This window comes from Manis javanica, chromosome 3 (genome assembly GCF_040802235.1).
Source record: "Manis javanica isolate MJ-LG chromosome 3, MJ_LKY, whole genome shotgun sequence".
In the NCBI taxonomy this organism is placed as follows: domain Eukaryota; kingdom Metazoa; phylum Chordata; class Mammalia; order Pholidota; family Manidae; genus Manis; species Manis javanica.
Genome location: NC_133158.1, coordinates 49472072 through 49498579, shown reverse-complemented (window position 1 = coordinate 49498579; position 26508 = coordinate 49472072). Strand labels below are relative to the sequence as shown.

The 26508-nt window shown below is 45.4% G+C and overlaps 1 protein-coding gene across 10 annotated transcripts in view; it reads right to left on the bottom strand.

Annotated features, from left to right (window-relative positions):
• Nucleotides 1-2409: 2409 nt before the first annotated feature.
• RUNX1 (RUNX family transcription factor 1) overlaps nt 2410-26508 on the bottom strand; it is a 227600-nt gene continuing 203501 nt past the window's right edge. For 8 of the 10 annotated variants that reach the window (XM_017641983.3, XM_017641978.3, XM_017641980.3 and 5 more), the window contains 2 exons: nt 8664-8825; nt 2410-3025 (listed from right to left, as the gene is read on the bottom strand). In XM_017641983.3, coding sequence (XP_017497472.1) covers nt 2550-3025; nt 8664-8825 — 638 coding nt within the window. In that variant the 3' untranslated portion in view covers nt 2410-2549. The remainder of the gene's footprint in view (nt 3026-8663; nt 8826-26508) is intronic. The other 2 variants (XM_073231392.1, XM_037014696.2) reach the window with 1 other exon arrangement.

Sequence of the window (26508 nt, the reverse complement as noted above, 5' to 3'; positions counted from 1 at the left end):
TTTTTCTTTTTTTTTTTTTTTTTCTGGAACATCTAAACACTATATATGCTAGTAAGGGTCAGGGAAACTGAATGGCCAAACCAGTAGATCTGCAGCTAAGCTCTTCTCGAACATGGATTTGAGAGTGACGATCCAATGTGAGATATTACCTGATTTCCCCTGCAGGGCATTAGGCTGGTTTTGAGTTGAAATATTTTCAGGTACCAGAATCAAACTGAAAAATATACATTTTTTTTCCTTCATTTCTTCCTCTAACATTTTTGTCAGGTCAGCTACGGCAACATGTGCTGAAAAGAACATTTCGGTTCAACTGGGGTAAATGGGCTAGTGGTCCTTTTCAGAAATCAAATGTTTAAACTTACTGACATTTAAGGGTAATTTCTGCCACACAAATGTAATACAGAATAAAACCTGAAATTGAATTGTGGAGGGAGAATTATGTCCAAAATGAAAACTAATATATTCTGAGTTTTTCCAAGATCTGCTTTAGGTCTTTCCTAGATAAGAATGACCCTGACAACACAAACTGCTTTACTCGTTAACTTTTACCAAAGTGCTACTGCATCTGTGTAAAACAAATAATCAATATATATATATATATATATATAAGAAAATTCAACACAAGTTGTTTTAAATTAAGTCCAGCTGTTTTGCTGCCTGCAGCCAAAGATCTTTCTAATCTGAATCCTTAAGTTTATAAAATAAAAATCAAACACTGTTCTGAAGTCCTGCTTTCAAATACTCTTCAGAGTTGACCTGAAATTGTTTCAACTAATTTAAGAGGTACATTAAATAACAACCAGATCATTTTGAGCACACATGTCAAAATCAGCAGTTAGTATTCACGAGTTGTACAACAACTGCATTCTGACCAAATTCCCCAGTAAAACTAGTGCCATAAAATGTACAGTGACATAGGATACTTTTGAACTGTAACCATGGGCAGCACTGACATAAATCTTTCCTGTCATGTGGATGCACGGGAAAAGTGCACATATCCCACAGGGTAGGGGCTCAGCCTGGTGACAGCAAGGCAAAGATGGGTGACACACGAGCAGCACGGGGCGGGGGCCTGCACAGGTGAGACCGTGCTCTCCCGTGTGACTCCACTGAGGCACACAGAGGGGAACTGGCTTGTTCAGGCCTGCTTCTGGACCTGCCCCATGACCATGCAGCTGGAGACCTTTGGCCATCCAAGGCATCTGGTCTAGTTCCTTCCCTTCCAGCTTTGGGGGACAGCCATAAGTTCTGTTCTGCATCAGTGAACAGGTACTGTATCAAAGAGGAATATTTTCTTGGAGCTAGAAAAAAACCCTGAACTCTGGGTTCAGATGATCTTCCTATCACAGAATTGAGCAGTTATGAAACCCCTAAATTCATTCATTTCCATGTGGATACTGCTTCTCCACAGGGCTTTCTTTGGATTTGTTCTGTTACAAAGCATGTTTGAAATTATCAAGATGCCATGGAGTGAGCAAACCTCTAGGCAGAAAACAAATCCTCTCCAGAGGTGCAATCATTGGCATCTACCTGACCCCTGTGGAACCAGATTTGACCTTCTCTGAAGGGAGGGAGTCAGATATGAGACCCTTTGTTGAGCTTGGCAGAAAATTCCATACTTCAGATCTTTGGAGTGACCCTCAGTATCTAAAGAACCTATTAAAAACATTGCTGCGTTAGCTACCAACTCGTTTGATTAACATGAAAGGGAGTTTAATGTAAACAATATTTAGATAACCAAGTGATCACATTACTCATCATTTTTTTTTCCAGCCTTCTTCAATGTGATACATTTAACTTTGGCTACTATCAAAAACAAAAAATGTAGTACTTGATATTTTTCTTCTTAATATAAGTACATTTAAATAATAAAAAAAGTATCAACACATAAGTAAGTGTCCAAACATCAAGATACATAAATATCTAGGGATTCCTTGTGGGAATACAGTAGTTGAAAATGACCCAAAGCTGTAGCTGTTTCTCAAAAAACAACTACACAAAGTCCAAAAGTTAAATAAAACTTGCAGAAAAGGAAATTTTTCTTTCAATTGTCAAAGCAAGAAAGAAGCAAGCTCAAATTTATATATATAAAAATAAAAATCACCCCAAATGCAAATACGCATTTTGCAATTTATAAGGTGCTGGAAAAGAAAATAATTAAAAATATGAATTAGATGCCAAACAGGATGAGTTGCACCCCTCGCCCCCACCCAAACCCCAATTCTACACTTTTTGGAATAAACAAGTTGTCTAAAAAGCGAAGTCAAGGGTATAAAATCTTTCTTTTATTCACAGCATTGCTAAATCAGAAGCATTCACAGTTTCCCTGTGGGAATCTTCCTGTTTGCCTTACAACGTGTCCACGTGGTGGCGAAGCGGACACCCTCAAGTTGTGCCAGGTTTGAACAATCTGAGACTGGCCGGCGGCAGCTGCGCAGGGCGCGGGCCGGCGGGGCGCGGGCGACTCGAGGCCGGCCTGGGAAGGGCGCAGGCGCAGGTCGCGGGCCGCGCCCCAGGCCGAGGTCCGGCGGCCGGCCCGCCTCGCCGCCTCAGTAGGGCCGCCACACGGCCTCCTCGAGGCGCGCGGCCGGCGCCATGTTGGTGGGGGAGTTGCTGTGGCTGCCCTCGGCCTCCACCACGTCGCTCTGGCTCGGGAGGCTGGGGTTGAGCAGCGCCGAACCGGTGGAGGCGTTGGTGCAGGGCGGCAGGATGCGCGGCGGCGACCGCTCGCCGCCGACCATGGAGAACTGGTAGGAGCCAGCCGAGGCGCCGTAGTAGAGGTGGTAGGAGGGCGAGCTGGCCTGGAAGGGGCCGCCCTGCGCCTGCGACGAGCCCGGGTAGGGCGGCGGCAGGTACGTGTGGTAGCGTGTGGCCGAGCTCATGGCCGACATGCCGATGCCGATGCCCGTCGTGACGGGCGTCGGGGAGTAGGTGAAGGCGCCGGGGTAGTGCATGCGAGGGTCTGAGATGGAGGGTAGCGCGGAGAATTGGCGTGGGTCACCGAAGGCCGTCAGGTCGGGCGCCGCTGCGGGGCGGGTGAGAAAAGACCGTAGGTGAGATGGGGGCCCAGGAGGCCAAGCCCTTCCTCTGCCGTGGGCCCATGGAAGGATTATCCAGAACGCTGCTGTCTGGGGTGGGGAAGTGGGGAGCTACCTGGAATACTACTGCTGGGCGGGTGGGGACATGGAGAGCTACCCAGAATGCTGCTTCCCCCGGGTGGGGAGGTGGGAGGCTACCCAGAATGCTGCTGCCCAGGGTGGGGACATGGGGAACTACCCAGAATGCTGCTGCCTGGGGCAGTGGTATGATAATTTATAGACATATCGTGTAATGTAACATAGTATATGATAAAACATTGATATAATATCAAAAATACATGTAATAACAAGTAATATGCAAATATATGTCCAATTCTTTACATAGTATAGAAATATATATAATACATATATATGCAGCCTAGATATATGTTTAATGTAGCTATAATACTGTTATAATTCTGGGTTTCGCAAACCCACTCACCAAATCCAGCTGCCACCAGTTCTTAACATGGCCCACATGCCAAGAATGAGTTATATACTTTTCTAAATGTTTGAAAAAATACCAAAGGAATACTATTTCCTGATGTGAAAATTATATGGAATTCAAATGTCTGTGTCCATATATAAAGTTTTATTGGGATGAGCCTCACTCATTCTCTCATGTATTATCTAAGGCTGCTTTTGAGCTACCATTGCAGATTGAGTGGTCATGATACAGACCATAGAGCTCAGAAAGTCTAAAATAGTTTTTGGCCCTTTATAGAAAAAGTTTTCCAGCTCTCTACATAATCAATGTATTACTATGCCAATATTAATATAAATTTGATCTGTGATAGCAATATGAATATGATACATAACACTATATAATGATTACTAATGTAATGGATGCATTAATAGATTAATATTAATAGAATATTAATATTCAAAATGTATTGCATAACGGTGTTAATATGAACTAACATTATAATGCTTTATATATAACATTTAGTGTGAGTCACAGGAAATTGCCATTTTTGTAGGCCTCAAACAGTTGAAAATAGGCAGTTTGTTGATTGAACCGAAGGCATGCCACAATAGTAATGGTTAGTGAATGTCAGTGAACATCAATACCACTCTTTCTTCCCCACATTTACCTTCAGACTAATTCCACATGTTCAGAAACAACACAGCCTCAGTTTTACCTGCTGTTCCCTCAATATGTGCTTCACTGATTTGTTAATATGAATAGCGCTGCATGGAGTTTATATACTCCATTTTTTTGTCCATGTTGAAATTTGACCAGGAATGCCAAAACTTTGTCTATAAAACTCATTTTGTTAGGATTATGCATTTACAGTTTCACAAACTGGCTTTGGCTGTCCTTCATTACCTTTGCGTTTTTCTTAGCCACAGGCTGCCCTTGGGAGGTGCTAAGGGGTGTGGGTGCCAGGGAAGGTTCCCTGTGCCCTGTACATCAGAGTGTCTCGGTGCGGCAAAAACGTCGATATTTTGGGCCAGAGAGTTACTTGCTGGGGTGGCGGGGACTTCTCTGTGCACTGCAGGATGTTAGGCAGTGTCCGCAGGCACTGCAGACATGGGGCAGGCACTGGCAGTGTCCCCGCCCCGGCACTATGACAACAGCGTCCCCAGACACTGCCAGTTGTCCTGGGTGTAGGGGTGGGGGTAAAATCACCCCCCACGGAGAACCACCACTGTAGACGGAGGATGGTGCCCTGGGGGAATTTCTGTTCCTCAGAATTATTCATTAAATAAGAGGCCAGGATGATAGTTTTTCCATGAGCAAACCCAAAAGACAGCAACAAACAAAGCAGAGGCCAAGAATTAAATATTTTAAAATTTGTAGGTTCTCAAACCAACACACAAAATAACTCCAAGCTCAAGATGGCATGTGGCTTGTGTCCTTTTGTGCTGAGGCCCATAGAAAAACTTAACAGAGCCAAAGGCTTGCTCTGAAAGGAAAGCTACAGGGGTGGATTAATCTGTTTTTGGAAGGCATCCGCTGTTGATTAACTTCCTCATATTTCAAGCCTATTATTCCAGCAGGGAGAGCTAGTGTTCTTCATCCCCTCTCTCTTTCCTCTGTCCTCTCTCCCCTTCTCCCTCTCTCTTCCCCTTCAAGTGAACTCCTCTGTAAATTTGGGGTGAATGTGATGAGCAGATATGCTCCTCATCAGGGAGGTAATTAAAGTTTATAGAAACAACTGAGGGTCTGCAACAACTCTCTCCACTAATGAGGAAACCAGGAGTCCGACTTTCAAACAAACACTCCTGTTAATCTTTCCAAAGCGAGTCAGACATGTGGGCAGGGAAAAAGTTGTAAACTGACAGTGGTTCCAGGGCTGCCCTTCCGTGGCCACTCTCTCGCTCATCTGGCAGCCAGGCCACACCTCATTCCACAGAGTTTGTCCCTGCCCACTCACTGGGGCCAGCTGTGAGCAAGCCCTGTGTCACTTGTTTGTGCTCATATGAAGAGCTGTGACATGTTTGAGAGTTAACAGGAAACTTTATTCCACTTTTCCAGTTAGATTTCAATAGGCTGGGGAGAAGCTGGGGTAAGAGGAAAGGCAGTAGGCAAACACAATTTGTTGGCATCTGATGCAATGCTCCAGACACAAATAATTGGCTCTGCCCATTATTCCTCTTGCTTCATTTGCCCTGAGACAAAAAGGTGAATCCACTGGAAAATGAATGAAAGGTCACCCGGTTTCACAGTGATGTCTGGACATGCTGTGCCTTCTGTTTCAGCTACTGTGTGGTGACCTGGTGGTGGTACCCAGTTACTGGAATCCCAAGGGAGTCCGTGGTTTGTCACCGATGCAAGTATTGGAATGATGCTATGGTCTCAGCTGTCAGGAGAAAATAGTTCTTTCACTTGTGGACAGAATATCTGAAATGTCTTAAATATTGTCTGTGATTATTATTCTACCTGTGCAATACCAGTGTCACACTACAAAAGACCCTCCATTTGGTCAAAGTATCCATCCTTTTTATACACACTTTGATAATAAAACAACTTCAACCCTCTAGATATGTTCAGATTCAAACGATCTAATGCTTGTCTTCATCTGGCCAGTCTGACATTCCCTACCAATCCCCACCAGCCATGTGTAACTGACCCACCTGACTGGGGCTCATCTGTCCTTTTGACTGGCTTGGTGCCCTCTTATTCAAAAGTGGGTGGAGGTGAGGACCCCTGATATTAACAGGGAGCTTTTAAAGAGTAGGAAATCTGGGGATTAAGAGGTTCAGGTATTTTAGTTGGAAATGTTTCCCTACTGATAGGGCTAAATATTTGCCATGACAGCTCAAGTGTTCGTTCTGCAGCTTGACATGGATGAAAGCAGCCGGAGTCCAGCCCCTCCCCCTGCCCCCAAAGGATTAATCAGCCTGAGCAGATAATGGCTGCCTTAAAAGGATCTTTTGCATGGCTCAGATTAATGTATGCTGTCTGTCGCCCAGGCTGGCAGCTAAACATTAATTTTTTTTAAAGAAAAGAAAAGAAAACCTCCAGATGACAACTCTTTTCAGACAAGGTGTGGAGTCTGTCTGCAAAGGAAGGAGAGAGAGAGGCAGACAGAGTGCAAGTGCCCTTGTGCAGAAGGAAGCCCAGGTTGGGCTGGAGGCAGGGAAGGGCAGAGCTCAGAGCTGGGGGTGGGGGTGGGGGTGGGGCGGGATTAAAAGGAAAAGCAGGCACAGGGCAGTGTCGGGTTCTCAAAGCTGGCGGCCAGGCAGCCACTTTTCTTTTATGTATTCCAAGCCCCTCGTGCCCCCAGGCATATGACAGCACTTTTCAGGCCTGTGCTCCAGGTGTGATTTCTCAGAGGGAGATCTGCAGGCTGAAGAGCAGTTGTGCATGCTGTACTCGGCCACCAGGGAATGCTCATCTGGAATTCTCTCTGGTCCATCCTCCAGGATCTCAGAGGATCATTTTTGGGTACTAAAATGGGATGTGGTTTTTATCTACTTCACACCCTCGTGCCATAAAATGTCCTTCCTTACTCCTTGGGTAATTGAAATTCAAGTTATTCAGAAGTGTAACTGTGATGTGGGATTTGGGACTGTGCATGTGTACATGTTCCTTTAAAAAAAAGTCACCCTACGTCTGAACACTGGTCAACTGGAGCAGCTGGCCCTTAGGGTTCTTGGACTATAAGGTGCTGAGCTTGGGTGCTGACCAAGTCAGAAGCCTTGTGTAATAAATTCCAATGGACAGACCCACAGCAGGCACATTTCCAAGGAAAACAGTAATTGTTTCAGATGTAGACCATAGCCAGTGGGCAGAGCAGTGCCACTGAGAAGAATCAATAAAAGTTGACATATGCCTTTGGAATCAAACTGGTTTTGAGGGAACAGAACTTTTAAAACAACAAGCTGAATAGATGTTATAAATCCTATTTTACTTCCTCAACTCCTTAGCCTGGCAGGTGCCATGAAAATGTTGGCAATGAGAGCCAAAAATAATGTGAAAACTGGACAACCACGTCTGCTTTCCTATTTCACCATCGCACCCAAGAATACCTGAAGGCAGTGGTTCTCAACTGGGGTGCAGTTTTGGGCCTCTGGACATTTCGCTAAGTCTGGGGACATTTCTGATTGTCATGACTGGGGATTGCTATTGTCATCTAGAGGTCAGAGATGCTGCTAAATGTCCTAAAAGGCACAGGACCACCCCCTACAACAAAGAATTATCTGGCCTCAAATGTCAATGGTGCTGCTGTTGAGAAGCTCTGCAAGGAAGCCAAAGCATTTGGTCAAATCTGAACTGATCACAATTGTCTGGAAGATACAACATTATGCAACATTTAAAATGGTGGTGTGATGCCTTTGTCCCTAATCTGCTATAATCTGATCCCAAAAGCTGAAGAGCAAAAACAACTGCCCTCCCCCAACACCCGTGAAGTGTGTTTGCAGGCTTCATAATGCTGAAGTTCTCTGAAGTGTTTCCACAGTTTGGTCCAGCTCCAATTTCAAAGCCCCAAACAGGGAGTTTCTCCTTTTGCTTTCAACAATGGAATTTTTCTCTGGAACTCTGATTTCCCTGCCCACGAGCAAAGGTGAGTGCCAAGCCCAAAGGTCTTACAGGTTAAATGACTAATATTTAATGAGCTCGTGTTAACAACAATTATGCTAAGCATGACACCTAAGCTTTCCACTCTGTTCTTCTAACCTGGTATGAAGAGCTCTTAGTTGGAAATGTCTCATTTGGGGTGTATTTGCTTCCCATTCCACAGGTACCCCAGTGTGCTCCTCGTATGACCTTCACATGATGGTGAAAGCTTGCCACTACCAGATGGGCCCATCCCTTCTGAGTTCTAGAGGCTGACTGTTTAGGCTTTTATACTATTAACTTTTCAGCTGCCACCTTCACCTGCCAAACATGAGCAACCCCCGAATGTCCAAAGAATCCACTTCTCCCAGCCACTTCTGCCTATGACATCCATCATCTCTGCCCCTGGGCGTCAAGGAAAATCAGTGCATGGGCATGGGACTTAGAGATAGACAGCTTTGTCCTTGCACCATATTTTATCCAGTTAAAAATGACTGTCAATCCCTTCATGCATCTCCTCTAGTCTCGAACTTGCCACTCTAGTTTGACTACACAGCATGTGTTTTCAAGCAGCTTACTCGACAGTCTGCTGGAAAGCTCTGCAGAGAGGCTTGTCATGCCGCTGGCCCGTCCGGGGGAGATGGGTGTTGCTGGGTGCACAGAAGGAGAGGTGATGGAGCCCAGGTACTGGTAGGACTGATCATAGGACCATGGTGGGGACGGCTGGATCTGCCTTGTATCTGTAGAAAATCAGGGAGGTAAGTTATGTGTGCAAAGTGCAGTGGGGCTGAAGAAAATAAAAACTCCTTTACTAGAAAACCTGTCACTTTTGTTTAAATACGTCATACGTGTCTGTGACCTACAAGCCTTCTTATATTCAAATACTTGATTTTGTTGGATGATTCCCCCCCAAAAGATACTGAAATATAGTTTATGTTGGATTCTTGAAGATTTTTCTCTGATAACAGTTCCTTACAAATATTTAATTTAATGATGCTAATAATGACCTGACTATGTTTTAGCATCATCAAGAGGAGCTGATTCTCTTTTCCAAGTAGAAGTGTTAATGTTCAAGACATTGAATCACAGCACATACTGGGTCCCCAATCTGAGCTTGACAATAATTACAATTGCCATCAGTAGAAACGTTTTCTAAACTCAAGTCACCTGTGTATATGTGCTCAGTAAGCAAAAGAGAATGTAGTTTGGTATTTCTTGTACCTCTGGCAAAAATATTCCTTAGCCTTTTAAATGTTTTCTGTTTAGGTGGATTCTCTCCCAAGCATGATAGTAAAGGAGGTCTGGCTAGTAAACTGGCAGTGAGGCATGATGACTAGTTCACAAAGCCAGCAGTGGAGAGCTGGCTCTGTTAACCCAGACTGACAGATGTGTCCTGCATCTTTTCAAGACTTGAAGTTTGCGACTTTCAAAGGGCAGGATGCTGAGCAAGAATTGTACAGATGACCATTAAAAGAGGGCTGGGACAGAAAAGGGACAAGAGTCTGACTTCAGAACATTTAGGTAAAAGGGACTTTGTAAATTTGACTCAGCATTCATTGGAGTCTTAGTTTTCAAAAGCATCACACTGTTTGCAGATGAAAAGGAGGAGGTAAAAAACACCTCTATTCTTAGGCAAAATGTGTAAGAAATTGAAATTGAACATTGTCCCGCCACAAGATACCTTTACATTTCTTTAGGGTCAAACATTAAATTTCTCTTTGTGTCCCACCTTTGTGGACAAAGGTGACGGCAATCTATGCTAACTATGGAGGGGGTTAATAGCCAGGGCTTCAAGAGGCTGGGAGTAAATCTAGGAGTAAAATTCCTTAGGAAAATGTGTAAGTTCCGTATGTGCCACGAAATAAAGAAATGAGTTGTTTCTACTCTTAAAAGCATTCAGAGCTGCCCTCTTCCAGGTGTTTTTCATTTCCAGCAGGTAAAGTCTGCCTTTTCTGTTTATGTCTTGGAAGCTGTCATAGTGGGTGAGAGAGTCGGGCACTCAGAGACTCAAGTCTCTCGCCTCACTCCTGTCCTGATTGCCCCTTCCTTCTTTCCCTCATGGGGATCTGTTTCTTTCTTTGCTTTTCTTTAAAATAACTGACGTTTTAAGTTTGAAAAATCTGAGCAAATATTTTAGCTTAGAATCTTTGAAATCTACTATCAAAGAAAGGTCTTCATTTCATTCTGACTTTTAGAGAATTTGAGGAGATGGCAAGGAATAAGAGAGCTGGTCCATTCTAAACTCAGTGGGAAATAAATGTCCATCTATAGTCAAAGATCCTACATAATCTTACAGCTACCAGCGTTTCCAATAACTGAAAGCATCCACTGTTTGCAGATGAAAAGGAGGCAGAAAACACCTCCATTCTTAGGCAAAACGTGTAAGAAATTGAAATTGAATATTGTTCAGATTGAACACAGATTGTTCAATCTTCTCTTTGCTCCAAGTGAAAAAAAATTATATACTCATATTTTCTGTAAGACGTGTATGTCCTAGAAACAAACATTTGCTCAGTGGATATGTAGAACTCAAATATTTTAATAATTTAAAAAGCAAACAAAAGAGGTTTTATAATTGTCATAAAGCCCTCCAGGGTGTGAATTGTGTTTTAGTAACCCATGCCTTGTTGTGTAGACAGCCCAGCACCCCTAGCCCCATGTCCAAAACCACAGTAAGCATAAAGTATTATGCCATGATTCATGCTCTGTCATGTTTTACTGTAGTGAAAAAGTTGTGCTAGGCTTTTCTAAACTCATAATTAAACCATGCAAACGTTGCATAATGTTTCACAGCCTTTAAAAATATGCTTTGGTAAAATGATCTTTATGATTGAAGTCCAAGTTCTGTGACTTTTTTTTTAACACAGGTCTTTAGAGTCAACGTCTTACTTCACACTTTAACTTAGCTTTTCAGTGTGTGGGGAGGGGGATGGGATTGAAAAGTCAAAACCCCCCCAACTCTGTGATCAGTTTCATTCATTTGACCACAGTGAACTGTGCTTGGGTTCATTGCCAGTGGTGGGCCAGAAGGTGGTGATGGTGAGCTTCTCATGTTCAGTTTTTGGGTGTTTTCTAATTCTACATGTATTATTATTTTTAAAAAATTCATAAATAAAAAACTAAGGAACAATAATATGGTATATGCTGAGTTTGCTAGTCAGTTAACAGTCTTGCTGTGATGGGGCCAACATGAACATATGAAGACAAGTGTAGAAATGGCAGTGCTGTGGGGCCACCCTAAGCACTAGACCGATAGGCAAGGGATATGGCCTCTGGGCCTGTCTTTGTGGTGACCCGGGATTACTTGCTTACTACACTTTCTTATTCTCCTCTCTGAAAGAAGGTGCTCTCTAAGCCCCCTGCAATGGTGACAGTGCATGATCCTAATTCAAATAGGTTCTAAAAAGTATTTCTCTGCTGAACTTGCATGTTAAACAGAGTTAGGGAAGAATCAGGTGGAGATGTGGGGTGAAGAATGGTGCTTGTAATAGAAAATGTGTGTATTCTGGGAAGAAGAGGTAATATAATAAAGATGACTTAATCAGGGTTAAGATGGGGCTTCCTTCCAGAAAGGAAGCCTCATGCAGAAGAAGAACACCACTGTCTGGCATTTTTCAGAGAGTAGGGCTACTTGTTCTTGAAGGGAGTGCCTCTGATAAGTCAATCCGTCAAAAAGATAAAAAATTTACTGAAAATTTATCATGTGTGAGGTGTATGCTAATTTAGTCTGGTATGGTAATAGCCTGATGAATAAGACCAATATGATCCCTGCACTATTGGAGATTATAGTCTGGTCTGATGTTAGTGAAGATCCCAGGACTCTGGTGCTTGGAAAGGCTTTTCCTGCTGCATTAATCATCATGCTGAGAGTTGCTTCATTCCTTTACTCCATTCATTCATTCAAAGATTTCTAAAGTTATTCACATATTCACTGATTCATGTTGCCATTGAACATTTTTGCTTTACTAGGGTTACTGTTTTGGGGGCTCAGTGGTGAATGGATTACAGTTATTGCATTCAGAGTTACAGCCAGGTGAACTGTTGGGTTATCTGCATACTCTGGACTTGTAAACTACTGTTCCCATGTTAGAACCCTCCTCATATTTTTTACATGCTTCTGTTCTGCCTTTAAGAGGAGCAGATTAGAGAAAGCACCTAATTTATGTCACAGACATATTTTGGTTTGAATCTTGCCTTTACCATAAACTAGTTGTATAACCCTGGGCAAATCACTTATTTTCTGCGATACATAGTGTTCCTAATTCCAAAGGATAATAGTGAGGCATGAGTGAGATAAGCTATATATAAAGCAGGTAGCACAGTTTTTGGCCATATTAAATGCTCAATAAGTCTGATTAATTTTTATGATTACATTACTAAAAAGGTAAAGAAGTCCACCAAGGGATTTCTCTGATATGTATTGATAAGGCCATACACACCTGCTCCAGGAGGAGGCTCAGGTAATAACATTCTGCTAACTAATAAAGGGCTTGATAGCTAGAGTCTTAGCACTGGGGAGGCACTGGACTCAAGTGATTAAATGGTTAAGGGGCAACAAAATAGGAGATTTGAGGTGAGGATGGAGAAGGTGAGGATCAATCTCAACCAGTTCATGTGTCCAATAAAAAGACTTCTAGATGAAATTTGTGCTTTTCTGCGTCCTGTTTTTTCTAAGGTATATGATGTTTGGTCTTTACTGAGGCCATTTTGTGATGGATTATTTAAGCTTTTTGATCATCAAATAGAAAGTAAAATAGAGTCTTTTCTCCCCAATTCCATAAGGGGATTTAGCCCCACTCATTTGAACTGAGGTCAGAGAAGGAGGGGAAGTTAGGGATATGGTGAGGGGGAGGCCAGTGGTGAGATCAGAGGGAGCCATGGCATATATCACTCTATAAGAAAGTAGCGGGCTTTTTTCCTTTTGATGCAGTAATATCAAAAACTCTCCAGAGTAAAAAATGACCCTATCAAATAATTCACATCCAAATATTCTGCTGCTTCCAGTTTCAGCCCTGAAATGTAAAGATCTTGGAAGTCATCATTCCCATCTTTACAAGAATAAAAAAACTAAAAAACATAATCTATGACTTTTCCTGACTCTGTTAGAGAATTGAGGTCACAGGGCAAACTGCTACCCTGAAATTCTGAGATGCAGGTGAATTAAGAAAATCACATTGGGGTCTGTTTTCTGGGAGCAGAAGCTGTTGGAACCATAAACTGGTGGGAACAATTAGATGGTAATTTTCACAAACTGTTGGAGACCGTGTACAGATGATTAACAGGAGAGTAAGGATCTCCTGGGGGCTGCAGTCTTGTGTGTATATATGAGTGGGGGCACTTTTCATGGGTTTTCCTTCAGGAATTCCTCCAGGTTATCATGGAATCTAGTATAAAAACAGTGGGTTACAGATGAAAGAGCTACAAGATATAGACTATTTAAGGAAGAGTTCTTAAGGAAGCCCAAATACAACAAAGACAAAAACAAGGACATTAGAGGAAGCCTTTGGCACCTGCAACCAGAGCCAGCATTCACATAGCCCATTTCCTAACTGAGATAAACTTAATATCTCTTAACTAAATTCTGTTTACCTCAGTTCCTATTACCTGATACATCACATCCTGCTTTTAAATCAGAAAAAACAAGGAGTGCCAAAAGGCAAGAAGAAACCGTCTGAAGAGACAAAACAAGTATCAGAACCAGATTCAGATATTACATAGATTTTGGAGTTACCAGACAGGGAATTTAACTATGATTAATATGTTAAGGGCTCTACCAGAGAAACAAAACAGCATATAAGAACAGATGGGTAATGTAAAGAGGAAAATGGAAACTCTAAGACTCTAAAAGAAAATTCTAGAAATGAAAACTACTGTAGCAGAATGGAGAAATGCCTTTGATGGGCTCATCAATAGATTGGACATGGCTGAGGAAAGAAACAGTGGGCTTGAAAATATGTGAATAGAAACTTCCCAAGAGAAAAGAGAAAGAAGGAAAGAAAAAAGAAAAGATGAAAGAATATCTACTACCTTTGTTATAATTTCAAGAGGTGCAACATATGTGTAGTGAAAATACTAGAAGGAAAAGGAAGAGAAAACAGAGTAGAAGAAATATTTGCAGTATTAATGGCTGAGAGTTTTCCAAAATTAATGAAACCAAACCACAGATCTAGGAAGCTCAGTGAACACCAAGCAAGATAAATACAAAATAATCTATTTATGTGTATCACTGAAACTGCTGAAAACCCAAAGACAAGGAGAAACTCTAGAAAGAAGACAGAGGTTGGGGGAGGAGGGGAAACGCCTTACCTGGAAAGGAACAAGGATAGGGTAAGAATTAATTCAGACTTTTCTAAAGAAATCACACAAGCGAAAAGGCAGGGCAGTAAATATTTAGTGTTGAAAGACAAAAAAAAGACACCAACCTAGAATTCTATATTCAGCATGTTTATTCTTCAAAGGTGAAGTAGAAATAAAGACATTCTTTGACAAACAAATATTGAAATAATTTATTCAGCAGGCTTGCCCTGCAAGAAATTTTAACTGGAGTTCTTTAGGGAAAAGAAAAAATATATAGGTCAGAAAGTTGGATCTACATAAGGAAAGGAAGAGCATCAGAGAAAGAATAAATGAAGGTGAAATAAACTCTTGTTTTCCCTGTTCTTAATTGGTCTAGAAGATAACTGTTTAAAATAATAATGCATTGGGTGATTATAACATGGATCAGTGAAATGAATGATAGTGGTGACAGAAATGGGAGGGAAGAAGTGGAATAATGTTATTTGAAGCTAACTTAGATTTGTTATATGTTTTTACAAACTCAAGGCAAATGCTAAAATCATTTTAGAAATATATAATTAATATATGCGAAGATAGGAGATAAAATGGAATCATATAAAATGTTCAGTTAAAAGCAGAGAAGGCAGAGAAAGAGGAGAAAAAAAATAGATGAAACAAACATGAAATAGTTACAAACATGGTAAATAGTAAAAAAAAAAAAACTAAATCAATGATCACTTTTAAACAGGAATGGTCTAAGTGGACCAATTCAAATACAGGGAGTCAGAGTGAGTTAAAAAGAGCACTCAGCTACCTATTGTCTACAGGGAACCTACTTCAAATATAAAGACTCAGGTTAAAAGTAAAGAGATGAAGAAAGATAGAACATACTAACACTAATCAAAAGAAAGCCTGAGTAGCTGTATTAATTTTATACAAAGCTGACTTGGGAAGAAGGAAAAATTTCAGTGATAAAGAGAATTACATGACCATGAAGGAGTGAATTTTCTAAGAAGACATGCCAGTCCTCAAAGTGTATGCACCTAACAAAAGAGTGTCAAAACACATAAGGCAAAAAACTTACGGAATTACAAGGAGGAACAGGAAAATACACTGTTACATTTGAAGACTTCAGCGCCCTTCTTTCAGTAACTGATACATCAAGCAGGCAGAAAATCAGATGTTTGACCCGAACAGCACACTATCAACCAACTTATCTAATTAACATTTATGGAAAATTCTATCCAATGATAGGACAATACACATTCTTCTCAAGTTCACAGGGAACATTTGCCAGGACAGACTACATTCTGGCCCGTAAAACACACCCTAACAGACTTAAAAGACCACAAATCATACAAAGTATATTCTCAGGTCACATGGACTTAAACTAAAAAAATTAACAGAAAGATAGCTGGAAATTTCTAAATACTTGGAGCTTCAACAGCACACTTCTAAATAATGCATAGGTCAAGTGAGAAGTCTCAAGAGAAAATAAAATGTATTTTGAACTTAATAAAAATCCAACATCACAATGGTAGGATGCACTGCATGCAGTGCTTAAAGGGAAATTAATAGCATGGAATACATATATTAGAAAAGAAGAATGGTGCAGAATCGATAATCCAAGCTTTCACATTAGGAAGCCAGAGAGAAAAGAGCAAAATCAACCCACAGCTAATAGAAGAAAAGAAATAAGAAAATTTAGAGGAGAAATCAATGAAATCTGCTCTAAGAAAGTGACAAAATCAATGAAAGCAAAAGCTGTTCTAGGAAAAGTTTAAAATGTCTTTGTCCTCAAGCTCTGGCCAGACCACAGGAAAGTGTGGCCAGAGATGCCTCCTGGTTCTACTCTGACCACCACCTCTGTGGGCTTTTTAATTCCCAAGCTTAAAACCTGGGGCCTCCACCGGCGCCACCTGACCTGGGACATCTTCCCTCAACCCCAGGGCCAGGAGAAGGTGGTAGTGGATGGGTGGGTATAGTTAGAAGGCCCTTCCTTTGGCTTTTAGGCTGACAGCTTTAAAAGACCTCATCTTTGAGTCACCTTTCAGAGCCATTTAAAAGCAAAGACCAGACAGTTATGTCTACCGCGGGGCCCTAGCATCTATTTTTAAAAGAGTCAAACCTGCTTGGTGAACATACAAATCCTCAGGGCCGCCCTGGCTTTTTCCCGAGAGGATTTTTCTTCCCCTCTTTCAGTTGGAAGATAGCAGGGTAGTTCCCAGGGTGCCCTTCAAGTTCACCTCAGTCAGGGTAGCTGGTGTAATGCCCTCTTGTGCCTCAGAACACACAACAGGATGTGACTCAGGACTCAGATGTGAGTCAGTTTCCAGGGTGATGTGTCAGGGCGAGCTCCAGTGGGGGCTTGCGGCTCCCCGTCTGGGACCCCTGGGAAGAAAGATACAGGTTCCCCTGCAAATGAGAAGGGTGGCCCCAGATGCTTTGAGGCTGCCTTCAGAGCTGTGTGATATTAGTTTTCATGACCCTGGGTGCTGAGTAATGCTCTGCTAGGAAAGAAGCTGTTCCCAAGGCCCACTGTCTTGCAGAAGCACTGCTTCTCTGGCCTGTGCAGTGCAGGGAGTAAAGGCACAGCCCAGCACGAGGAGAAATAGCAGCCGCCTGCCAGCGCCCAGGTAGCAGACACTGCTTTACTGCGTGGCTGCTATCAGTGAGATCCCATGGTAATGTGAGTCAGCTCCCACCAGCTCTGGGTCCTGGAAAAAACGAGGTTGTGAAATTGCTCTGGTATTTGCTAACCGTCGTCTCTGCCGGCTGCAGACATCTTGGTTAGTCATGTACAGCTAAGATGCACTCATTGTTCCAGCAATGACTTTGAAGGGAAGCATCTAGCACCAAGCCTGGGCAGAGACCTGCCTAGGGATGCTGTGTTCTCAAGGCCTTTGGGGTTTTGAGGTATACCATCTTCACAGCCCACCAAGGGGCATGGGAGGTGGCAGGCTGCCTGTGGGAGAGAAGATAGCAGCTATGTGGCCATGTAGCCACCATACACTGCCCTGGGACCCGTATTCCACATGGGGCCTGGGAGGGCGCTGTGGCTGTGTGGTCAGGGCACTGGGATCTGCAACGCTGGTCCTTAACATCAGAGCTGTCCCCAGCCCTGTGGCTCACCACAGGTTTTTTCCCCTCAAACCTGTTTCCTCATTTCTAAGAATGGGGGCAACCACACTCACCTGTCTTACAGGTGTGAGAGTTAATTAGTGTTTGTGGAGCAGCTCTGAGAGCCCCAGATGAAAGGTGCTCCATAAATGCAGAGTGATATTCCTCATTAGAGTTGCCAGACACTTCCCAGGGGAGACAGCTCAGCCCTCACCGCAAGGCCTCTTCCCTTGGCCGGATCAGTCTAGACCCATCTGGAAAAGGGCTCTGGACTAGGCAGGTTGTCTCTGAGGGAGTGTTTGGGGATCAGTCACTGGCTTCTAGAAAAGATGTGTGTGTGGGTAACAGCTCCTGTTGCCTGCCGGCCCTGTCTCCTGAAGCAGAAGGAGAGAGGCCTTCAGTTCACACTGGATGGAGGGGCCACAGCTTCCAGGAGGTGGAAGGCACCTCTGGTCTCTGCTATGTGTCTTGACAGACAGATTGTTTCCCTGTCCTTTGCTAAACAAACATCCATACCAGACACCTTTCCCGTGAAGGATTCCTGCACCCCTGCCCGGTACACACTTCCCAGGCCTGAACTGATTCTATGGGCAGGCTGGGTAAAATCCCTGGAAGGCCAGGCCTTAGCCTCATGGCACATGCTCACATCATCCCATGGCTGCCCTGTTAATTTCTTTTCGTGTCTCCATTTCTTTCTCCAAGAAAAATCTCAAAATATGGAGGGTAACAATGCCTTCTTTCTCCCATCACCCATTCTCTAGCACTTCTGCCCTCTTCTTTGGTTCCTTGAAAAGTACAAGCCAGAAATACTGTGTCGACAGGTGGGGAACCTCAAGCAGTCTCTAGTTTGGGACCGAGCATAAAATGACACATAGATTAAGAATCCACACTCACAGGGAACAAGACACCTCAGAGGAAGCTGCTGCATGCAGGAGAGGTACGCGTGGCCCAGGACTGCCCATGGCTACAGACATGGAATTTTCAGCAGGAACATTCCACTGAGGGTAGCACATCCTACAGAGGACTGCAGGTCTGTTCCGTGGCCCAGGGTAGAAGACTGTCAGAGCTAAACCACAGTCCAGACTGGTCTCAGAAGGCTACGTGCTGATGAGGGGAGCCCACAGGACTTCTCAGACAGGTGCCAATCTCTCCACCAAGTAGATACAGTAAGAGCTGTCCGTCCCTTGGGAAGATCCCATTAAGTAACTTGGTGGAGGCCTTGCCACGGTCCTTGTGATGCGTGAGGGTGGCGGCAGGCAGGAACAAAGGAGTGATTTTATCTTTGGGATTGCAGAGACTATAGGATGACCCACCCTACCCCATGAGTTGTCAGTATTAGAGAATTTGCTCCTGAGCTGACCCAGCACAAGATCTGGAACACAACAGGGATGTGCCATGCCACTTGCAGCCTGGCTTCCTCGGAGGCCACCCCAGCCAGCTCAGTAGCCCCCAGTCCTCTGTGTTAGTATGCTGCCCTCCAGCCAACATCTGGCCTCAGGCAGACCTCGGGGGGGTGACACAGAGGTGGTGTGGGGCAGGGAGACCATGAGGCCACCCTCCCACCCACCTGGCCATGGCTTTCCCACTGTGCATTTTCCCTGCTGCAATCTCAGTTTTTACTTAAGCACTTTGTGGTTCTGTAAAAAGTTGGAATTGTTTTACAGATTTTAAAGTGGCCTGAAGCCCCTCAGGTGGCCTCCATGTCTTCTGCTCCCATGTGACACCAGCCCTAATGCAGCCTTACTGGATTTTAGCCAGACACTCTGAAGTGTTAAGCAGCAAACTCTGAAGCATGGCATTCTGATAAAATCAGAAGAACTCATGGGAATGGGGAAAATGAGAATGCAATACAAGGCAATCCGGGGAGGACTGAAAGAGATGCATAAGACGCCGAGCTGGCCTTTGGTTGGTGCTGGCTCCGAACATTGCCAGGACTGGGGAGCCCTGTCCCTCAGGAGCCGGAAGGACTTGAGCAAGGGTACAGCAAGGGCACGGTATAGGAGTCGGAGAGATCAGGGCTGAGCCCCCTGCCCTTCTCTGCACTCACTGTGCCTTAACCCCCTGGACTCAGTTTCCCCACCTGTGAGAGGTTACTGGGAAGATGAAATGTGATCCAGACCTTGATCAGCATTTGTGCAACACCATGCCTAGTAGGCAAGTGTTCTCTCTCTTGTCCCTTCAGAAAAAGAGCCTGTGTTCAGAGAGTGTCTGCTTGGTGCTGCCAGGCAGAGACTTCTCACACATGCAGGACAGTGAGGAGGGAGGGGGAGGCTCAGCCTCATGGGGCCACCAGGTCCTTCCTGAGCCAACTAGAGTTCCAAAGTGCAAAATGCTCCAGAGCCCTTCACCAGGGAAAACGCAGTTGCACAATCAACATGTGTGCCGTTCCAGCAGGGCTGGACACAGACGGCCTTCCTCCTGCAGCGCTCCAGCCTCCCTCGGGGAGGCAGAAGACAGCCGCACTGTGGCCCGGAGGCCTGGCCTCCCAGCACCACCGGAAAGCTGAGACCTGTGAGCGCAGGATGCACTGTTTGTGCTTTACGTTTGCAGGTGGGGCTGCCACTGAGTGGTGACAGCTCTTTCTTTAAGAGCTTCCACTGCCAGCTCCCAACTTGAAGGAGAGTATTCTGGCAAAAGAAGCAGAATGCCCCCGTTCCTGAGGTGCTGGCCCCCTTCCATGAGGGCCTGCTAGCCACCCAGTCTCTGCCTCCGCATCCTGTTTGCCTCATGCATCACACCTGTCCACGCTGTCCTGTCACAGCTCCTGTCCCTACCTGTGCCCTCTTCTTGCTTTTCCTTCCCTGCACAGCAGGCCCAGCTCCCAGCAGCAGGAGCCAGGAGCCCAGACCCCTGCAAAAATTGTCCCACTGCACTCCGCGAGCATCCTGTTCTGCACAGACACACGGTAGCTCCTGCCTGCCGCAAGGGAGTGGCAAGCACTGTACGATTCTTTGCTGTCCCTTCCCCTCCAGCACCGAACTTCCATAAAACCAGTTCAGAGACTGGGGAAAGTCCCTGAATGTACATGCATTCCTTGGGGATATTGCACGTTTGGGTCCAGATCACTGCAAGAAAGCGAGTCACATGAAGTTTATGGTTCCCCAGTGCATATAAAAGTTATGTTCACACTATACTGCAGTCTGTTAAGTGTGCAAAACAGCATTATGTCTAAAAAGCTATGTATATACCTCCATTAAAACATACTTTATGGCTAACCTTCACCTGAGCTTTCAGCGAGTCACACTCACTGATCACAGGTCACCCTAACCACTGTATTAATTCTAAGAAAGTTTGAAGTACTGTGAGAATTACTCAGATGTGATACAAAGACACCACGTGAGCAAATGCTGTTGGAAAATGGCTCTGATAGACTTTCTTGACACCAGGTTGCCACACACCTTCCATTTGTAAAAAAAAGCAACATCTATCAAGCACAATAAGACAAAGAACTCCTGTACATAACAATGAATTTCTTGCTCTTAAAGGGCATTGTCATTCTAGTGGGCCTTTGACCCTTTTATTGCTCTCATTCTGCTAGGCCAGAAATGACAGATCACGGAAGCATATTGTTTTCACAGAAGAGGGGCATTATGCCCTCACAGGAGATGCGAGATCTAAGTGATTGACAGATGCACTACCTTTTCTGTGGGTGGGCTCAGAGAGACGGAAGGATAGGCAGCTGGGATACACAGCATCGTCTTTCATTCCTAAACTTGACACCCTATAGGCCCCCCAGCTCTGGCTTCTTTTTCATAGGCCTATTTTTAGAAGACTTGTGTTTATTATACTTCTTAAACTCAAGGCTTCGTCTCCATACATAAAGGATCCCAACAAATGGCTCCCTTATAATAACTTCTCTTTATTTTGTGAAGCTTGCTCAGTTACCTAGGTAATTGCCATGGAATCAACAGCATGAAGAAGAGGCTAGATGGTTTCTTCATTCAGTGGCAGGTTCGCATGCTAGGTTTGAGTTTTTTGGAATAATTGGATTTCTTTGGCTTGTAAGCCAGGGGGAATCACTATAAATTTCTCCTGTGGTGTCAGACAACTCCCTCTGTGGTCTAATTCCTCGGCTGCAGACTGCTCCTCCACCTTCATGTGAGATCTTTGAAAGAGAAATTTGTTCACTTAAGTCTGCAGTCATTTCGCACACCCCAAAGAACTGACCTTGGTGTGAACTAATTGGGATTGCAGTAGATTAATAACAGGGTGCTGAGGTGGAGTTTTGCTGCATAAAGGAGACCTTTGAAGATAAGAGCCATGTGCGCTTTCATGGGCTCATCCCTGGTGCTCTGAACAAAGGCTATAAACTAATAAAGTCAGATTCATCTAGGGGCAATCTACACCCGCAGAGGAATATCACTCCAAACTCTCATTCAGAAAGGCAAAGGCAAATGGGAAGCTGCCGGAATTCTTTTAAACTCCAACACAGATCTGGATTTAAAAAATGACACACACACACAAAACTCTTGGTAATAAGCAGACCTCTGATGATCTAAAGATCCACAGCTTCATTTATTGACTTAGAGAAAGTAAATGGCATTTCAAATACAACCTTCATACTTTAATAGATGAGGTCACCCTGACAAAGATGATTCTGAGCCCAGCAGTGGGAAACCTCCCTCCAGAGAACTGCTTTGATTTACAAGGTCAAGGAAGGCTTTCTCAGAGAAGCAATAGGTTTTTAGTGACTTGGACTAAAATGAAAGAATTTTTAAACAAAAACCCAGAGTAGAGTTTGAGATAGCAAACAACTAGGAAACTCTCGCTCAACAAAAGGGATAACCTGTGGGGAACAGAGACCCTAGCAACCTAAAGAAGGCATGAGTCAGAACCGATTTGTAGCGAGTACAGACAACCAAATGACTCCTATTTGTTGCAGGAGTTGAGATCCTGTGTGACTGATGACATCCCTGTGTATTTCCCAGATTGGTCTCAACAGGTCGATTTCTTCTCCTGGGGACATTTGACAATGCCTGGAGACATTTTTGGTTGTTGGACTTGGGGTGGGGTGGGGGCTGCTGGCATGTAGGGGCTGGAGGCCAGGAGGGCTGCTCAGCAGTCTCTTGGGCACAGAATGGCACCACAGCAGAGAGTGGCCCGGCCCCAAATGCCAAAGGTCTCTTAGGAAAAAACAACCACTGTGTAGGCACAGTGGGCTTTAGTCACCATGTTGCACCAGGATGACAAGCCAGAAATGTGACTTTCAGAGATGTCCCTAGACTCAGAAAAATGTAACACAGCATTGCATCCTGGATGGAGTACAAATGAAACAAGAGTGTGAGGAGGTAAAGAGTGTGATGGGGGCCTTCTGGAGCCCCTGTGGGAACCCAGGGGTGGCTGGAGGCCATTCACCTGCCTGCACCCGGGAAGAGGCCTGTCCCCATGCCAGGTTTGGGATGACCGTTTTCTCAGAGTCTCGTGGCCTGGCACCCAGACTTGCAGCTGGCAGGCAGAGCCCTGGGTGAGCTGCAGGTGTAAACGACCAACAAGATCACTCCTGAGCTGACCGGCGGCTTTGCCACCTGGGAAGGGACAGGCTAGTGCTTGCCTCTCCCGAGCTTCCTGGGCATGAGTCACTGTAACCAGATAATGATGCAAATCACCATCAACATTTCTAAGGTTTCATTCCAACATCTCATGGAATGACAGGACAGAGAGCAACCTCGGAGACTTTGTGAGCCAGCACCACCTGGGAGGAAGCTGAGGAATGGAGAGGTGAAGTCAGTGTGTTCCCCATGGCAGGTCAGTGGCAGGCCAGGCACTGACCTTTTCATTCTTTGTAGAGTGCTGTTTCTATGATGAGTGAAGCCATCTTCCTCCCTACCGAGTTACCATTTGCCAACAAAACAAAAAAGGACTAAACCTCAAAAAAAGAAGAGAGGTCTTCACTAAGCACAGAGCCTGGCTGGTGTTGAGGAGCTGGGAGGGGCCCCTTTCCCTTCTCCAGGTCTGGGATTCTGCGCTTTGTAAGGGCTGGTTGGGAAGCCCTTCCTCCATTGATGCCTCTCTTCTGCCCTGAATCTGAGGCCAAACAGCTCCAAATCTCAAATAAAAGGGCTGGGGCCAGGAGTACCACTCCATACCCCCACCCTCATCTGTGTTTTGGGATGGTCCTGGGGAGGAGGCAGCTTCCAGAAACGAGGAGGTGGCAGGATCACACAGCCACCCTGCTTCTGTCTTTCCCTCTAATAACCTTAAACTGCCAAGTGGCTGCAACGTGCTGATTTTCAATAAACCCTTTTATGGAAAGTGCCATACCCTTTTCTGCTCACATCACTTAAAATAATGAGTTAGCCGTGCTTGTATTAGTCTGTCTTTCAAGTGGATTAAATTCATGGGCTTGTTCTCCTCCAGTCTCGCAAGCTTTGGCCTGGCTGTCTGAACCTCCAGATTAGACTGATGAGCACATGCCAGACAGCGATGAAACGCAATTACCTAGGCAAACTTTTGAAGGATTTGAGCCCTGGGGCATAGGCTGTTTACGAAAGACTAAATGCACCGTTTGTACTGAGCAGGACCAGTTGCCTCTGTCTTTTTGAGTTCTGGATCCTGCCTGCCACTGGACTCCAGGCAGGATTTCTAGGGGCCGGATAACATCAGGCTTCTGTCCGCACCTCAGCACCTCAGGGGCTTTGCTCTGTTTTTCAATAAGAAAATGCAAGTACCGACAAAAGCCTATATATAATGTGTCCTTTTGTGTTCACTGACTCTCTCTGTCATTGGTTTACTCTTTGTATTGTGTACCACCCCGAAAAAAGGCAGCAAGAAATCATCCTATCCAGGCACTGTAAAGTCTTTGGAAGCAAACAACCTTTCCAATAAACAGCAACTTCCCATCTTCTTTGAAAAAAGAGCAAGCCAGTCTCAACAACATGTCTAAAGTCCTTTCCCCCTAGACTGGAAGAAAAGAGGCTTTGGAGGAACCGAGGGAAGAGGAGGCAGGAAGCTAAAGGGAAGACCGACAAGGAGGGTGACAAATAGCCTCCCCTCTGCTGGGCTGCACCTCGTTATTTTTTCCAGACAGAGGCCAGTGGGGCCGGCATGCATGGGTCTTTCGTCCACCAGCTGAAGACTGTCATGTGATGACATAGAGGAGAAGGGCACAGGGGTTCCTTGGCTTTTGGCGTCCGTATTAGGACAGAGTGAAGCTACTGAGGCCGTGGCCGTGAAATGTCTCAGTGTAGGGGGCCTGAGGTCCTGAGGTCAATGGGTCAGTTAAGGAAAGAGGTTAGGGTGGGTGGGCAGGAGGGCAAGCAAGATAAAGAATGACTTTGGAAGGACAGATTTGGAAACTGCCAAAACGGAGCAGAATCTAGGAAGGCTCTTAGGGCAGCCAGCACCCAGAGTCACAGAGGAGCCAGGGGGCGGGGTGGGCGGCAGGACTAGGAGCTAGCAGGGAGGCGGGGCGGGGTCACAAGGAGGTAGTGGACGAACAGCCTAGGCTTACTTTGGGGTCCAGGTCACTAATTAAATGTGCAAAACCAGCTTCAGGCATTTGGAAGACAGCTTCAGGTGAGCTGTCTGCGGAGTGAGGCCAATGGGAAGGAGAAAGTGTGGCCTGGGGGTGGGAGGACGGCCGAGGGAAGGGCAGCTCCCTAGCCTTAGTTACCAGAAGGCTGGAGAAGGTAATGGGATCAGAAGGTTGAGCAGCACAGCCACTTGCAGTCTTCCTCCTTTTCACAAAAGTGAAGGGAAGGGCCCAGGGAGGGGGTGGCTGGGTGGGCATGCCGTCACCTGGGTGGGGCCACCGGGGCTCCCTCCCCCAGGCTCCCGGCTGGGTCCTGGGAGGTAGAGAAAGACCAAATCCCAGCAGTAAGAAGCAAAGGGGCCTCCCCTAGAATTGGTCCTTTGGTAGGAAAGAAATCATTTGGGACAGGAAATTTTGAAATTGGGACTAAAACCTGCAAATAACCAATTTTGACCTGCTGCCCTGAGAGCAGGGAAAACAGCTTCCTCAGTGACTCCCAGTGACCTCTTAACCTGGAGATCTGGGCTAAGGTTGTGGAGAAGTAGGGGAGAGAGCTCCAGCCTGCCCGGACTCCGAGGAGAACCTGCAATTCTCCTCGGAACAGTGGGTGGAGCTGGGGAGGAGAGGGCACCGGTGCGTGGGGCTCGCGGCTGCCTAGAAGGCATCTCTTCAATTCGTTTTGAAATTTTGATGATCTGGCAGCACAGAAGGAAATCTCAGGCCCTGCTCCCCAGGGGCCCATGACAGCTGGGGAAGCAGCCCTCATGCAGCCAGTCAGCCAACAGTGGAGAGCCAAGCGCAGGCACTGACGGGTGGGTCCAGGAGCAGAGAAGGGGACTCAGCCTGGGCCTCAGCTGGGACACAGATGTCCTAAAGGAGATGCGCAAGTGAGGTGCCCTGAACGGCAGAATGGGAACGGGGGGGTGGGGGGGGTGGCGTGGAGGTCAGAGGAGAGGCAGGTAAGGAGACAGCAGTTCCCAGCGACCTCAGGGCCTCGTGGCCTCCAGCTGGTCTGTGGGCCTTGTGGTCATTTCAGAGCACAGATGGCTCAGGGGAGAAGTCTCATGGGCCAGAGAAAGGCAGGGGCACGACTGGACCAGGAGCTGGAAGAGCAGTGGTTGAGGTAACCTCCATGGGAAGTGTCTTTGATTTCTGCAGCAGGCCCTCCCTGGGCATCAGATGGCTAGAAAGGCAACATCTGCTTCCTCAGCCATGTTCCTCTGTTGGTGATGTGCTCACACAAAGTGAAGGAGTGCAGGTCTCGACAGTGATGCCCGCTCACACTGCACAGGGACTTTCCCATCTGTTGTCACTACAAGGTCACATAGCAGGGATTCATACCAGGTTAGAGAGGAGTCAGAAGTCCCCAGATCCTCTGTCACTCATTGCTGTTGACCACACCTCACTCCGCTGCCTCTGAAACTTGTTGTGTTGCTTTGGAAGTGTTGGTTGATATGCGTAGAGAGATACCAGGGGGCTGAATTAAAGTGATTTACGCTAAGAAAAACAGACCGGCTCCATTGCATTGCTGACATCCTAGGTCTCAGATGAAATAA